General features: G+C 39.4%; 1 protein-coding gene across 2 annotated transcripts in view; it reads left to right on the forward strand.

Annotated features, from left to right (window-relative positions):
* GOLGA5 (golgin A5) overlaps positions 1-17,519 on the forward strand; it is a 46,333-nt gene that overhangs the window by 15,805 nt on the left and 13,009 nt on the right. For both annotated transcript variants that reach the window (XM_007987642.3, XM_007987643.3), the window contains exons 5-9: positions 169-292; positions 1,474-1,677; positions 6,207-6,377; positions 10,095-10,223; positions 14,950-15,048. In XM_007987642.3, coding sequence (XP_007985833.3) covers positions 169-292; positions 1,474-1,677; positions 6,207-6,377; positions 10,095-10,223; positions 14,950-15,048 — 727 coding nt within the window. The remainder of the gene's footprint in view (positions 1-168; positions 293-1,473; positions 1,678-6,206; positions 6,378-10,094; positions 10,224-14,949; positions 15,049-17,519) is intronic.

Below are 17,519 nucleotides of genomic sequence, written 5' to 3' on the forward strand. Positions count from 1 at the left end.
AAAAACATAGATTATATTCCATTAGACAGGAAAGATTTATCTAAAAATATTTCAGTCAAATTATCTTTTTTTGTGCTTGACTGACAAGCTGATGCTCTAAAAATTACTCTGCCTTATCACTGGTACACTGTGGACATGAGTTATTTCACATGATGCATTTTCCTTTAGAATAATACAGGATCAAAGTGAAGGTAATAGCCTGCAGAATCAAGCTCTGCAGACTCTTCAGGAGAGACTGCATGAAGCCGATGCCACTCTGAAGAGAGAGCAGGAGAGCTATAAACAGATGCAGGTTAGAATGGGAGACAACAGATTCCTATTGTTACTTGGACACGGGAAAAATGACTTTATGCTGTTTCATAGCACGTTAACTCTTTAATACAATTCTGCAATGCATTTCAGAAAATTCTGTTTCTGTGACAAAAATCACATATTTGAAAATTTAGCTTGATCCTTGCTAAATTTAATTTTATGTGTTGAGAAACAATTAAAATAGTTAATGTGCATTAGAGATATACATTTTTACTTATTTTTTGCAACAGCCATTGTCATTATTTGATTAAATGCTAATGGTTGGGGGGTCGTATTTGTTTTTTATTAATTTAAGCTTTTTCTGATTCCAGATTAATCTGGCTCCTTTATTTCAGGAGAAAATTGTATGTAATATGTAAAGAGTTTCACTCTTAGATGAATTTTTGCATCTAGTTCAGTCCCAGCCCTGTCTACACATGGGAATCACCTGTGTGATACTTTGTGCTGCCTGATCTCCATATGCAGTCACATTCCATTGTATGAGGTAGGGCCTAGGTATTGGCACTTTGGTTTTACAAGATTCACAGGTGTATCTAATGAGCAGTCAGAGTTGCAAACCACTGGTCTGGGCTAGCTTTTCAACAGGTGAAAGTAGTTTAGTCCTGAAAGTAAATATCAGGTAGTGTGTGTTTCTTAATTTTAATGATGTATTTAACACAGTATATCCAAAGTATTAATCATTTCAACATGTAGTCAATATTAAAAGTTATTGATGAGGTATTTTATGTTATTTTTTGAATGCTGGTTCTTTAAAATATAGTGTAATTTACACTTATTTATTTACTTATTAAATTGGAAGCAGTTGATCAGCTAATATCAGACCAGACCTAGTATCCAAGTAACCAGGTTCACCTGAGAAATTTCTTAAAAAACAGATTCCCAGGCGCATCTTGAAAATTCCAGTTTAGTAAGCTTGGGAAAGGCCTTGGATGGCTGTATTTTTAACAGACTTCCTAGTTGATTTTAATGCATTGCCATGTTTGGGAGCCACAACCTTAGATTTCCTGTACTTTAGCTCCTAACAAATTAAGAATTTTTTCCCCATCCCTGTTATGTTGTTTGGCTGAGCTAATAAATCCCATAAGATATCCGAATGGATGGTTGTAAAATATGTTTCAAAGCTAAATGATATCATAATTATGATATAAAAATTTGTCACAGAATGAGTTTGCTGCACGCCTTAATAAAGTGGAAATGGAACGTCAGAATTTAGCAGAAGCAGTTACACTGGCAGAAAGAAAATATTCAGATGAGAAGAAGAGGGTTGATGAACTGCAGCAGCAAGTCAAGCTATATAAGTTGAACTTGGAGTCCTCTAAGCAGGAATTAATTGACTACAAGCAAAAAGCTACTAGAATACTCCAAGTAAGCATGAAATGTACACGTTTGGATGTTAAGATGTACGAGTTAACTGAAAGACACCTTGAGACTCTGTGTAGATACCGTGTGAGGTGCTTTGTTCGTGTTTGGCTGATTGGCTAGCTTTAGGTGCCTTACTCTACTTTAGAAATTTTATTAAAAGGATGCGGTGTCTCTTGTTCCTACCACTTCTTTTAAAAAAAAATTCCTTCTGCCACTGCCTAGTTCAGGTCTTCAACCTGTCACCTTACTCACTGTGGTGATATTAATGCTTGTTGTTGAGCAGCTGTTCATTCTTCCTTGTTGATCTCCTATTGAATTTTTGCAGCAACTGCTCTAGGACTCATCCAGTTCTCAGAATTTCCTCACCCAGCTTTTTTTCCCCTCCTTCAGATCTAAGGTGACCTTACCCTCTACTTTATTAAGAAAGACTGCAGTCATCTAATGTCATTTTTGAGTTATTTCCTTTGCCCCTCATTTCAGAGGGAAAACATGTCCTTTCATTTTTTTCTAGGATCATTTTTCTGCCTGTGCATTGATTCCATCTCCCATCTCATGTGTAAGCCCTTTCTCCGTAAATCTATGCCCTTCCTTCCTGTGTGTGCCTCTCTGCGGCTGCCGCCTTCTGGCTCAGCTTACTTAAGAGCACATGGTTACTTAGTGGAAAAATGAAGATTAGATCTCAGACTCCTGCCTACAAGAAAAACAGTCTCTTTTAGCTTTGTGACCACTTTGCACTATTTCCCTATCTTCCTTTCTTTCAACGTCATAGTTACCAGAATTGTTGTATACATCCTGTCTTCATTTCTGTAGAACATGTTAACTCTTATCTCCTTCTTTTCCTACTACATGTCTGAAATTTCTTCTCAAAAGTATTTGATGACCTAAATAAATACTCTGTCCTTTTCTTAGTTTCCATACCTTGTATTTTGGTAGAACATTTGGCTCTGTTAACCCTCCCACTTTCTTGGAACTCCTGCCTTCTATGCTGTTCACATCTCCTTGGCTCTCTTTTTATCCTCTTCAGCTGTTTCTGTCTCTCTCAGGCCCTCTTCCCAATCTCTGAAGAGTAAGAGTCCTCCTAAACTCTGTCCTGAACCCTCTTTCATCATCCTTTCTTACCTTGCGTTGCCGTATGCTCACTCTGCCTCTAATAGCCGCCTGCATATGACTTCGAGCATGTTTCCAAGTCTGACCTCCTGACCTCATTGTCCAACTGCCTGCTTTGCAGGCATGGGGTGTTCAGCTCCCAGACCAGCTTCTCCCTCATTTCCCTCTTTTGGTCAATGTTACTGCCATGTGGCAGTAAAGCTTGAAACCTCAGGGTCATTTTTGACTTTACCTTTTTCCTTTAGTATCAAACTCCTAATGGCTATGAATACCTTTTTCTAATGCTGCTTCTATGAAGTATCATATTCATCTCCTCCCCAAACCCTTCTTCTTAAGTACTTTTTTGTATCACCCTAATTTGTTAATTCATTGAAAAGTTACTTATTGAGCACCTAACTACTCAATAGGCACAGAGGATACAAAGCTCAAAAGATGTGTCCTCTTCCTTTAAGAAAACATTCATTTTAGTGAAAAGAAACTGAGATAATTGATATAATAAAGTTATTGATGCAGTACAATGGAAGCTTGAGAGAAGAATCCATTAAAACTTGCCTGGGGCTGTCAAAGATCAGTGCACTGAGGAGATGTGGTATAAAGAGAAACTTGAAAGATGAATAGGAAGACTCATGATAGGGAAGAGATTTCCGAGACAACAACCTGTGCCAGAGCAAGGGAGCCAGAGAGAACATGGCATATTTAAGGGACTGCAGCTAGTTCCATACTGCTAGAACATAATGTCTTCAGAGATGGGAGGCAAAAGACTCATAAAGCTCAATGACAGGCAGAAGCCATGGTCAGGTTTGAGTGTGAGAACTGTGGCGGCCTGATGAAAAGGTTCGGGGAGATCTGGGCCTCTGTCATGTTCATCGTTGTATCCCCAGCACTGTGCCTGGTACTTGGTAGATCATTGAAAACATGGAAGTGATAAGGGGTGGGATGGTGACATCAGTGGCATGTTGATGGTGAAGAGGTGATCATAAGAAATAATGCGGACCTTATCAAAGTTTGTGGCAGTGAGGATGGTAGGCCAGGGACAGCTAATAGATATGTGGGTGATAGAATATTCGATATGTGGAGATTTAATTGGAAGGATGGGGAAAAAGACATGGAATCTAGGATGACTCCAGGTTTTTGGTTTGAGTGTATGAATGACGTTTCCTTGTGTTAATAAAATGGGAAACAGGAAAGAGGGCAGGTTAGGGTTAAAGGAGAGTATGACAAATTATGGTAAGTATGCAAAATTGGTGCAGCATTGAGGTGCAGTGTTAGAAAGGTAATTAGAAGTAAGTTGGGAGAGTAGGTAAGATTAGCCAAGAGGGATGTGTAACCTAATGGAGAGAAAGACTGAGGTCTAAAAACACAGTCTTAAACATCAGCATTTACAGACTGGGCAAAGGGAGATAGCCTGCAAAAGAAAAATACTGAGAAGACGAGTGGTCAGAGATTGGAGAGAACCAGGAGGAGACTGATGCCATCCAATGAAGCCAAGCAGGGGGAGAGTTTCAAGTGGGACATGATCACCAACCACGGCAGGCAGCTCTGATGTGACGAGTACCGAGCAGAGTTCCTGCACTTGGCAACGAGGAGGTCCCTGGGGACCTCTCAACAGAGAGTTCCGGGGTGGACTGGGAGCTGAAGACACCGAGGCAGGGTGCTTGACCATGGACACTAGGACAGTAGCTAGATGGGGGAATGAGATTGGGAGGTTTCTGGTTTTTTATTAAAAAGATCTTAAAATGTTATAAATGATCATATTTATTATAGAAAATTTGAAGAATACAAAAAAAGTTTGAAGAAGGAAATGGAAATAACCCATAATCCTGCCACCCAGAAAAGGAAAAATTATTTTTGATGGAGGAGAATGACTTTAAAATATTTTAATTTAACATGAAAGCTGCTGGTCCTTATTGTTCCTAGACTAGAATTAGGACTTTATAAACTGGTCTTTGCATGTCAAATCTCTTCTTCAAACTCATTTTTTATCTCAGGGGTCAGAAAATGTTGAGAGGGTCAAATAGTAAATATTGTAGGCTATGTGGGCTACCTGTAGTCTCCCATCACATATTCTTTGTTTTTATTTTTTATGACCCTTTTAAATGTAAAAAAAAAATTTTAGCTTTCAGGCTGTACAAAAACAGGCCCACGGACCATCGTTTGTGAGCACCTTCTTCATAGCACCACCAGGTTAGCCTCTTAAAATACATCTCTAGTCGTGTCACTCCTCTCTCTACTTTTTGGTAATTTGTTTTAGCCTGCCAAATAATATTAAAACATTTTAGCCTGAGATCTGGAACCTCTCCAGATTCGTCCTAAAATACTGTCTGAGCTGCATCTCACAATATTTTCTTACAGACTTTCTGTGCTTTTGCATTTTTATGCTTTGCTGTTTTTCTCTGCACTTTTCTACCCATATTTCAAAGCCAACATTGATGCTCTTTTAGAGTTAAAGCCTCCTCTTACCCAGAAGTGGTTTTTCCTCTCAGAACTCTGCAAGTAATCCAGCCATATCCCTCTCTCTACTTCTACTTGTGTTGATTGCCTTCTGCTGGATACTTGTAACTTCTCTTTTAGGTTGTAAGGCAGAGGGTACTATCTATAGAGACAGACATTATCTTTATTGCATATTGCACAGAACACTTAGCACCATGCCAAATAAATACTTGTTGAGTAGAATGTGATGGAAAATAAAAAGTGTGAGAAGAAAATGTGAGAAAAGTCTTGTTTGGCCAGGTGTGGTGGCTCACTCCTGCAATCCCAGCACTTTGGGAGGCTGAGGCAGGAGAATTCCTGGAGGCCAGGAGTTCAGGACCGGCCTGGGCAACATAGCAAGACCATGTCTCAAATAAATAATTTGTTTTTAATCTTTTATTTTATTTTATTTTGAGATGGAGTCTCGCTCCGTCGCCCAGGCTGGAGTGCAGCGGTGCGATCTTGGCTCACTGCAAGCTCTGCCTCCTGGGCTCACGCCATTCTCTTGCCTCAGCCTCCCAAGTAGCTGGGACTACAGGAGCCCACCACCATGCCCAGCTAATTCTTTTGTATTTTTAGTAGAGACGGGATTTCACCGTATTAGCCAGGATGGTCTCGATCTCCTGACCTCATGATCCGCCTGCCTCAGCCTCCCAAAGTGCTGGGATTACAGGCATGAGCCACCACACCCAGCTGGAAAAAAAAAAAAAATCTTATTCATAACATATTCGTAACAAGTTTTCAACTTTACCATGATTGTGAGGCTAAAGTCCAAGGACATCATACAGCAAGGCTCTGTTGTGTTTTTTATCCTTAGGGATTTAAGAAAATCTGTGGACTTTCTCTGATGGAGATAATGGAATTTTTTGTAGTGAGTTATTTTCTGTATAGTAGATGATATTCAATATACAAACTAATCTCTGCTTTGCTTAAACATATTTCTTTTTTTGTAACAGTCTAAGGAAAAATTGATTAACAGCTTGAAGGAAGGCTCTGGTTTTGAAGGCCTAGATAGCAGCACTGCCAATAGCATGGAGCTGGAAGAACTTCGGCACGAGAAAGAGATGCAGAGGGAGGAAATACAGAAGCTGATGGGTCAGATACATCAGCTCAGATCCGAATTACAGGTAAGATTCATGGTGGTTCAGCTTAGCAGACACCATATACCCTCAGGTGTTAACAGTTTGAGACGTGATAGATTCTGTATTCTGGGGAAGCAGCATTACTAAAGCAATAGGTTTGTTTTTGTTTGTTTGTTTGTTTGTTTGTTTTTGAGAAGGAATCTTACTCTGTCACCCAGGCTGGAGTGCAGGGGCACATTCTCGGCTCACTGCAAGCTCCGCCTCCCAGGTTCACGCCATTCTTCTGCCTCAGCCTCCTGAGTAGCTGGGACTACAGACGCCCGCCACCACACCCGGCTAATTTTTTGTATTTTTAGTAGAGACGGGGTTTCACCGTGTTAGCCAGGATGCTCTGTCTCCCACCCTGGAGCGGTGTGATTGTATCTCACTGCAGCCTCAAACTCCTGGGCTCAAGCAGTCTTCCCGCCTCAGGCTCCCGAGTAGCTGGAACTACAGGCACACGCCATCACGCCCAGCTAATTTTTGTATTTTGTAGAGACAGGGTATCCCTATGTTGTCCAAGCTGGTCCCAAACTCCTGGCCTCAAGTGATCCTCCCTCCTCAGCCTCCCAGAGTGCTGGGATTGCAGGGCTGTTGCAGCCCGTGCTAGGCTAAAGCCGTAGTTTTCTTTATTTCTTTCTTTCTCTTTCTTTCTTCCTTTCTTTCCTTTCTTTCCTTCCCTTCCTTCCCTTCCTTCCCTTCCTTCCCTTCCTTCCCTTCCTTCCCTTCCTTCCTTCCTCCCTCCCTCCCTCTCTCTCTCTCTCTTTCTTTCTTTCTTGTCTGTCTTTCTTTCTTATCTGTCTGTCTGTCTTTCTTTCTTTCTCTCTCTCTCTCTCTCTCTCTTTCTTTCTTTCTTTCTTTCTTTCTGTCTGTCTGTCTGTCTGTCTGTCTGTCTTTCTTTCTTTCTTTCTTTCTTTCTTTCTTTCTTTCTTTCTTTCTTTCTTTCTTTCTTTCTTTTCTTCTTTCTTTCTTGAGATGGAATCTCGCTCTGTTGCCCAGGCTGGAGTGCAGTGGCGTGATCTCAGCTCACTGCAACCTCCACTCTACCTCCCAGGTTCCAGGGATTCTCCTGCCTCAGCCTCCTGAGTAGCTGGGATTACATGTGCCACCATACCCAGCTAATTTTTGTATTCTTAGTAGAGATGGGGTATCTGCATGTTGGCAACCTGGCCTTGAACTCCTGACCTCAAGTGATCCGCCCACCTTGGCCTCCCAAAGTGCTGAGATCAGAGACGTGAGCCACCATGCCCGACCAGGTTTCTAATCCATAAGTTGACCATAAAGTTATGGGGATAAAAAATAGATTCATTGATTCAACAAATAGTTACCAAGTGCCTGCCGTGTGCCTAGGTTTGGAGTTAGAACAGAATCTTCATAATTATAGATCTTACATTCTAGTGATGAAAAGCAAATCAGATTTGAGCTTGTATGTGAAGCTGAGATGTTTTCTGATACTAGTATGGGCTCAGGGATTGTCTTCTAATTACAGTTTTATCCTTACTCTTATAATTTGTAGTTTATGTATAATTACTGTATTTAATCTAAAAGTAAAGTTGGGCCATTTATTTTGCTTAAACTTGGGGTTGTTTGACATCAATATCGTAGGAAGGAGTCTCTGAAGGTGAGAGAAGATAAAGTGCAGCGTAACGAGCTTCCTTTTCTGAAAAGAAAGGAACTTCTTGTAAAGACTGTTCATCCATGCATTAACTCTGCACATTGTGAGACTTGTGAACTACAAAAGAAAGCATGAAAGTTGTGAGAATAGGATGCCTTCTCTAGAGCATAGACTTGAATAGCAGACAGACCTGGATAGAGTCCGTCTTTGGTACTTAACAGATGCTGCTTGCACAAGGCACTTCGTCTTGTGGAGCTTTAATTTTCTCATCTACAGAATGCAGGAAAACAAAGGTTCTCTTGACAATAAGGGATTATATATAAAGAGCCTAGCATTGTTTCTGACATGTAATAGACCCTCAGTTAAATAATAGCTGCTATTATTTCTGGGTTTATTGTTATTAAAGTAGGATTTTTTTTTAATCTGTGAATTTGAATTCCAAAGAATTCGGTCCTGCAAACTTAGAAATTGGGTAGATGCTAAACTTACTCTGTTCACATCTTTTTGGTGAGATTATGAAAAATATTTGTTTTATTTAGTATCTCAGCATCATTAATGACATTGACCCATTTTCTTACCCTTCTCAAAATTTATGCAATGTATAATAACTATTAGGTCTAACAAAATGGAAGAATTGTAAATAATTACAATAGCTGTTGTTTACTAAGCACGTATGTTCCAGATACTGCACAGAGCTCTTAACATACATCCTTACATTTATTCCTTACCATAACCTTTTGAGGGAGATGATGATATTCTCATTTTATAGTTGAAGAAATTTAGGTGTGGAGAAGGAAAGTAACTTGCCGCCAGACTAGTCAAGTGGCAGGGCCATGATTCGAACCTAGTCTAACACCAGGACGTGTTTTTGGCCACTGTGCGTAGTGCCTGCCTCTCAAGAGTTTGCCCGTGTAGTCAAATTGATGACAAAGATTAATCTGCCTTCTGCTAACCCTGAAAACTCAAAGGTAGGGAAAAATCGTTGTCATTATTCCTTTTTCCTCTAAATCTACAAAGTTGTGTGAATTCAGAGGATTGCACTGTGATTATCTGGGCGTCTTGTTAGTTCTTTCAAACAGCATGTGAAGTTCCAAGGTTTGTGGTGATGAATATAAAAAAGAATGTACCAAAAGATAAAAAAGCAAAACTAAGATGCTGATTTTCATCTCCTGTTGTGCCATGTGAATGGACTCATGCTTAACCCATTTGGGGAAAATATAGAAACCTAGAGCCATGTTTTTGCTACTAGGAGATTTGACAGGAAATCCAGAAGGTGAGTTCAAAGAAATGAGAGTAAGGAACACGGGAACATGTAAAAACCAGTAATAGTAATAAAGAAATAAAACTAGAAGAAGAAAATTATATGCCAACTTCTGGTGATATGCGAGACAAGTTACATTCTTATCATATGTTGATCACTGGGGCACAGATGCACGCCAAAACTAATTACAACCTGCAATTTCAGCGGACTAATGCAGTGAAGTCCTTTGTGGTATTATGTTTCTGATTTTTTTGGTAAACTGTTAGCTTTTGAGTAAAGATAGAAGCCTCCCAGTGAGCCTCTGCTGATACTCATGAAACCACATGGCTTATGTGCTGCAGCAGCTGTAGCGCCCCATTCATTCTGCTAGCCGTTAGCCATAGTAGACACTGAAGGTGTCAGGTTATATGCTCCCTATAGGCTGAAACCATGTCTCACTCACCTTTATTCCTCAGTGCCTCCTGAGCCCAGCACATAGTAATTGCATGGTAGTCACGTTGTGTGGCTCACACCTGTAATCCCAGTGCTGTGGGAGGATTGCTTGAGGCCAGGAGTTTGCAACCAGCCTGTGCAATAAAGCCATACCGCATCTCTAAAAAAAAAAAAAAAAAAAAAAATTAAGCCAGGCCTGGTGGCACGTGCCTATAGTCCCGCTACTCAGGAAGCTGATGTGGGAGGATCTCCATGAGCCCAGGAGTTTGAGGCTGCCGTGAACTATGATTGTGCCTCTGCACTCCAGCCTGGGTGACCATGAGACTCCGATTCTTAAAAAAAAAATAACAATTGCTCAGTAAATGTTGAACTGAATGTTATTTATTGCTTTTACATGTAAGCTTTTTCTCTTTAGGATATGGAGGCACAGCAAGTTAATGAAGCAGAATCAGCAAGAGAACAGTTACAGGATCTGCACGACCAAATAGCTGGGCAAAAAGCATCTAAACAAGAACTAGAGACAGAACTGGAGCGACTGAAGCAGGTCAGGATTTGAGATTGATGACTACTGAGACTCTGTCCTCTAGCAGTCATATGAGGAGACCTCCCAGGAAAGCAGCTTACTGAAATGTTTAGAGTATGGGCTCAGGGTTACCCCACAAGTTCCTCCTGCCTTCCCATCCCATCTGAAGGGGTGGCCTGCCCCTCCACACCTGTGGGTATATCTCGTCAGGTGGGACAAGAGACTGAGAAAAGAAATAAGACACAGAGACAAAGTATAGAGAAAGAATAGTGGGGCCAGGAGACCAGTGCTCAGCATGCAGAGGACCTGCACCGGCACCGGTCTCTGAGTTCCCTCGGTATTTATTGATTACTATTTTCACTATTGCAGCAAGAGGAGTGCAGTAGGAGAGCAGGGTGATAGTGGGGAGAAGGTCAGCAAGAAAACATGTGAAAAAAGGAATCTGTGTCACAAATAAGTTCAAGGGAGGGTACTATGCCTGGATGTGCATGTAGGCCAGATTTATGCTTCTCTCACCCAAACATCAGTGGAGTAATGACTAACAGAGCAGCATTGCTGCCAACATGTCTCACCTCCTGCCACAGGGCGGTTTTTCTCCTATCTCAGAATAGAACAGATGTACAATCGGGTTTTATACCGAGACATTCAGTTCCCAGGGGCAGGCAGGAGAAAGAGGCCTTCCTCTTATCTCAACTGCAAGAGGCTTTCCTCTTTTACCAGTCATCTTCAGCACAGACCCTTCACGGGTGTCGGTCTGGGGGACGCTCAGGTCTTTCCCATCCCACAAGGCCGTATCTCAGGTTATCACATGGGGAGAAACCTTGGCCAATACCCAGCTTTCCAGGGCAGAGGTCCCTGTGGCTTTCCGCAGTGCATCGTGCCCCTGATTTATCAAGAATGGAGAATGGTGATGACTTTTCCCAAGCATACTGCCTGTAAACATTTTGTTAACAAGGCACATCCTGCACAGCCCTAGATCCCTTAAACCTTGATTCCATACAACACATGTTTTTGTGAGCTCAATGTTGGGGCAGAGTTACAGATTAACTGCATCTCAGGGCAAAGTAATTGTTCAGGGTACAGGTCAAAATGGAGTTTCTTATGTCTTCCTTTTCTACATAGACACAATAACAGTCTGATCTCTCTTTCTTTTCCCTACACCATCCTCCTTGATTTTTGTTTCTTAACAGATGAGAAATGGAGGCACAGAATGGTGATGGCACTTGCCTGGTACAACTAATTAAAGATGGAATAGAACCAAGGTTTCCTGTTTCTGAGCCCAGAATGCGTTCTGTTACCCTGTCTGTATTTTGTTATATCTCCTAGTATAGAAAACTTCAAAACATATTATATTCATCAGTTGGTTTTCATAGTTTATTGCATTTGTGCTTTCTAGGAACAATGGTAAATATTATTTAATAAAAATACAGATACAATGTTAGTACCATATTAACTGTTCTTTCTGCTTGAGAAAAAAGTCTTATACAGACTCTTCTAACAAATCATGTTTAAAATTATATTTCATTGTTCAGGTAGCAGTTGTATGCTCCCAAGCCAAATTATTTTACTTTAATGTACTCATATAATAGTTTCAATATTAACACAGTTAAACGTAGCCACATTTTCAGAATAAAGTTCTATATCTAATGTTAATAGCATCACTAATTTAGTAAGTGACAACATTGTTATAGGCATTTAGTACATATTATCTTATTTCCTACTCACAAGTAAATCACTACTATTCTCTTTATTTTACAGACAAGAAAACTATTCTTATAATTCTCAGTGCTTTACTGTTAATGTTTCCATCTTTCTATATTTAAATTCTTTAAAGACATTTTTCATTAGGATTTATTACTTCTGAAACTGGTTCTCTTCTCAGAGAAATGTTTTTTATTATGAAAGTTGTACTTCAGATCTGTTTCCTGAGTACTCAGTGAAAAACTCACCAAGTAACAACCTGCAGGGTATGTCATAGGTAGTTTTAGATAATTTAGTTATAAGATCAGCTGTCCTTTCAGAAATTGCATTTTAATTTATTCAAGGGACTATTATATATTAAAAGGCAACAATTTAATGTTCTTGATGCTTAATGAGATAATTTTCATTTTATTGTGGTAGATGGTTTTTACTGTACCTCTTCCCAGTGCCTTTTTAAAATGAGGGAGTTAAGTGGAAGAAAATGGAGCTTAATGTAGCTATGGGCTATTTATTTAGTAATCAGATGTTCCAGATGGAAAGTGTTTAATCTTGCAATTGAAGAGTCCTTTAGTGCTTCTTGTAATATCAACTTTAAGTTTTGTACTTGCCTAGAACTTAAAAGAAAGCAGACAAACCTTGTAAAGTGTGATTCTCCTACCCTAGTTACCTTTCTCATAATCTCTTTTCTCACCTCTCTTGATGTTTTTCCATTTGTGAGATGAACAACTTGAGCTAAATGTTTAACGGAGTCTCTAGCAGTGTGCTGCCATATCACCTTTACTTGTTCAGACAGCTCCCGAACTGCTGCTTTGCTCTTCACTGTCTTCACAGTTAAGCGGTTAAGCATAAAGCTTTTGAAAGTACTTAGTAACTCCAGTTACTTCTTCTCTGTTCTACATTGTATTTCAGTGATTTGGACACATTTTTGGATTGGCATGCACTTTACTGTTAGATTCTGAGCTGACTCTGAGTGATCCATTCTACAAACGAACAGTGCATTAGTGCAGTTGTTAATGAGTTTGGAGGTATTAATAATGCCTTTTTGGTGAGATGAGCCTTCTGTTTGTAATATGAATTGCAAATAATTTTTCCCAGCTTGTCATTTGTGTTTTAGTTTGCATAGGGTTTTTATTTTGTGTTGTTGTCATGCAGAAGTTGATTTTTTTTTTTTTTTTTTTTTTTTTTTTTTTTGAGACAGAGTGTCGCTCTGTCACCCAGGCCGGAGTGCAGTGGCGCGATCTCGGCTCACTGCAACCTGCGCCTCCTGAGTTCAAGCAATTCTCCTGCCTCAGCCTCCTGAGTAGCAAGGATTACAGACATTCACCACCATGCCTGGCTAATTTTTGTATTTTTAGTAGAGACGGCGTTTCACCATGTTGGCCAAGGGCTGGTCTTGAACTCCTGACCTCAGGTGATCCACCCGCCTCAGCCTCCCAAAGTGCTGGGATTACAGGTGTGAGCCACCACATCCAGCCAGAAGTTGATTTTTGTGTAGTCAGCTTTATCATTCTTTTCTACCAAAGCTTCTGGATTTTCAGTCACAGTGTTCCTTTTTCTGAAATTATGAAGAAATTTGCCTCTGTAGTTTTCTTCTAGTACTTTTTTGGTTTCATTTTTGCATATAAATCTTTGATTTATTAGGAATTTACTCTGATGTGTGAGGTGAGCTACAGATCCAACCTAATTTTCTTCCATATGACTGTTTTCCTAGTATCATTTTTTAAAATATTTATTGATTTGAGATGTCACCTTTATCATGTCCTAAAATTCTCAAGGTAACTAGATCTGCTTCTGGACTTTTATTCTCTCCCATTAGTCAGTTTGTCTGTTTACGCATCAGTACCACATTGCTTTTAATTTTTGAGATTTTATATGTTTTAATGTCTTTATGACCCATTCTCCAGAGATTCTGGCTTTTCTTTTTCCTTTTTCTTTTTTTTTGAGCCAGGATCTCACTCTGTCACCCAGGCTGGAGTGCAGTAGTGCAGTCACAGCTCACTGCAGCCTCAACCTCCTCAGGCTCAGGTAATCCTCCCACCTCAACCTCCTGAGTAGCTGGGATTACAGGCACGCACCACCAAGCCCAGCTAATTTTTTTATACTCTGTAGAGATGAGGTCTCACTATGTTGCTCAGGCTGGTCTTGAACTCCTGGGCTTAAGCAATTCACCCACTTCAGCTTCCCCAAGTGCTAGAATTACAGGTGTGAGCTCCCATGCCCAACCTGGCTTTTCCTTCTTACAGTTTTCCATGTGAATTCTGGAATAACTACGTAGTTAAAAAAAAATAATAACAGCTTTTGTTTTTGTAGAGATGATGTCAAACTTATGAATTAATTAGAGGAGAATTGACATCTTTATGATGTTGTGTTCCTAAGAATATGGTACGACTTTTTATATGTTCCAGTATTTTTTGTACCCTTTAAAAATGTTTTAAAGTATTCTTTGTATATGTTTTACACATCTGTTGTTAAATTTATTTTTGTTACTATTATTTATTGGGGCCTTTTTCTCATATCTTCTAACTGCTTTATATAAAACTATTGATTTTTATATATTATTTTATATTCTGCCACCTTACTGAATTATTGTTTTTCTTTGTCTCACATACTTTCCCTATTTTTAAAATGTTCCTGGTTTGTGTTTTTAATCTATTTTATGAACATTATATTGATCTTTATCATACATTTTATGAATATTTTTCCACTTTGTTATCATATTAATGCTATATACCTGAGATTCTTGAAGAGATTATCCATTCTTCCTCATTACTACAAGATAAACATTTTTTTGTTTTCTGATTATTTACACTGTTAATAATTTTTTATTACAAGCCTTTGTTTACAATACATACTGAAGTGCTAACTTTTCATCAGACCCATCCAAGTCTGTTATTCACTCAGTTATATACTCATTGTATAATACACTCAGTTATACACTCAGTTATATACTGAATTGTCTACCATGTGCCAGGCACTGATTTAGGTACTGAGGATGGAATAGGGTACACTTATTTCGCTTCTGTTTTGTTTGTGCCTCACTTTGTAGGAGTTTCACTATATAGAAGAAGATCTTTATCGAACAAAGAACACATTGCAAAGCAGAATTAAAGATCGAGAAGAAGAAATTCAAAAACTCAGGAATCAGGTATGAATCACTATTCACAACTTGTGAAAAGATGCCACTGGAAAAGCTACGTTTTTTACAAAAGGACACAGTAAAACCTTTCCCCATGTTTTCACCTGAGTTCTGTTGTAACAGTGGTGGCATAAGTTCTTTTCAACCTGGTATAGAAATTTCATCTAATGCCATTTGAGTCTACATTTGCTCTGTTCTATGTTTTGCTGCTTATGGAAGTATATTGTAGCCAGAGTCACCAAGTAGATGAGAATTACCCCGGAATTTCAGACCTTTGGACTTCAGTGTGGTTACACTGATTGCCAGTTTCATAATTGTGATTTCATTTTCCTAAGAAAAATGTAATGATAAATCTTCCTGTTAATGGTCGATCAGTGTTCCATAAAGTCACCAAGATCTTTTTTTAACCCTGAAAATGTAAAACATACAGAAAATAATGACACTCATGTGCCTACCACCCAGACTTACCAAAGCTTTTATCATTAGTTGATAGACTCATGCATTCACATTCCCTGTAATTGTAGTTATCTTTTCCTTCTTTAGGTTTAGATGATTGATTTAATGGACTTAATGATAATTTGAATAATTTACATAAAGATTTACTCTTTATTTTTTAGTTAATGGCTTAGTTTGAACTATGAAAAGTCAAATAATTTTGGTCTTTTAAGTTTCCAGACTTGATAGTAGTCCATAATTTGAAATGTTTTGAAATATTTTGTCTTAATTTTTCTTTTTCTTGTTTTTTTTTTTTTTTTTTTGAGACGGAGTCTGACTCTCGCCCAGGCTGGAGCACAGTGGCGCGATCTTGGCTCACTGCAAGCTCCGCCTCCCGGGTTCACACCATTCTCCTGTCTCAGCCTCCCAAGTAGCTGGGACTACAGGCGCTGCCACCACGCCCGGCTAATTTTTTGTATTTTTAGTAGAGACGGGATTTCACTATGTTAGCCAGGACTTATTTTTTATAAGAGTTGAGAACAGCTCACTGATTTGAGCATTCCCTTCTTCCCTTGCCTATTTTGTGAAATACTTGTAAATGGTAACATGATGTGCTAGCAGAAAGTCAAAGAAAAGAAGAAGCAAAATCTACCAACTGGTTTAATCCTTAAACATTTCTATATTTGCTAAATGTTTATTGAGTATCTACTGTATCTGAAGTATTGCACCATTTTTGTTAATCAAGAATTAGGACAGATGAGGTAGTTCACGCTTGAAATCCCAACACTTTGGGAGACCAAGTCAGGAGGACTGCTTGAGCTCAGCAGTTTGAGACCAGCCTGGGCAATATAGTGAGACCTTGTCTCTACAAAAAATAAAAAAATTAGGCGTGGTGGCACACACCTGTAGTCCCAGCTACTCAGAGGCTGATATGAGAGGATCACTTGAGCGTGGGAGGTCAAGGCTGCAGTGAGCTCTCAGTGCACCACTACACTCCACCTTGAGTGACAGAGCGAGACCCTGTCTCAAAAAAAAAAAAAATTAACCATAGGGTGGCTTATGCCTGTAGTCCTAACTACTTGGGAGGCTGAGGCAGGGAGATCACTTGAGGTCAGGAATTCAAGATCAGCCTGGGCAACATAGTGAGACCCTCATCTCTAAAAAATATTTTTAATTAGGTGCATGGTGGCATGTACCTGTAAGTCCCAGCTACTTGGGAGGCTAAGACATGAGGGTCACATGAGCCCAGGAGTTCAAGGCTACAGTGAGCTATGATCACCCCACTGTACTCTAGCATGGGCAGCAGAGAGAGACTTTGTTTCTTAAAAAGAAAGAACGAACCATAGGAATATTTCTCTTAAAGGTTTTTCATCAGATTAGAAGAGAGAAAAACCTTTCTCCCGTAGAATTAAGTTAACTTGTACAATTTGAAAAGAGATCAGCATCTTAATACATTGACAAAAAAAGAAAAAAATCACACATTGGAGTGAGTTAAGATTTATTCTGAATGCACAATAAAGAATTATGCTTATCATATTACTTTTGGGCTTTCTGCATGTAAGTTAAAAAAAAAATTGGTTGCCAGTTTTGAATATTTTTTCATTTTTCGCACCTGTAATCCCAGCACTTTGGGAGGCCAAGGTGGGCAGATCACTTGAGGCCAGGAGTTCAAGACCAGCCAGGCCAACATAGCAAAACCCTGTCTCTACTGAAAATACAAAAAAATTAACAGGGCATGTGGTGCGGACCTGTAATCCCAGCTACTTGGGAGGCTGAGACAGGAGAATCACTTGAACCCAGAAGGCAGAGGTTGCAGTAAGCCAAGATTGTGCCGCTACACTCCAGTCTGGGTGACAGAGCCAGACTTTATCTCAAAAAAAAGAAAATATTGCATGAGAGTAGATGAAAACATACAGAGAAAAACATGAACCTTTATTTTTATCCCCTAATTAGACTTGTAAAGTTACCAAAAATTAATTTGAGATGATGCTAAGCTCTAAGCTATAAAGCGTCTAGGAGAAAGTATAGGAGAATCGTTGTGCAAT

Source organism: Chlorocebus sabaeus, chromosome 24, assembly GCF_047675955.1.
Source record: "Chlorocebus sabaeus isolate Y175 chromosome 24, mChlSab1.0.hap1, whole genome shotgun sequence".
Classification (NCBI taxonomy): Eukaryota; Metazoa; Chordata; class Mammalia; order Primates; family Cercopithecidae; genus Chlorocebus; species Chlorocebus sabaeus.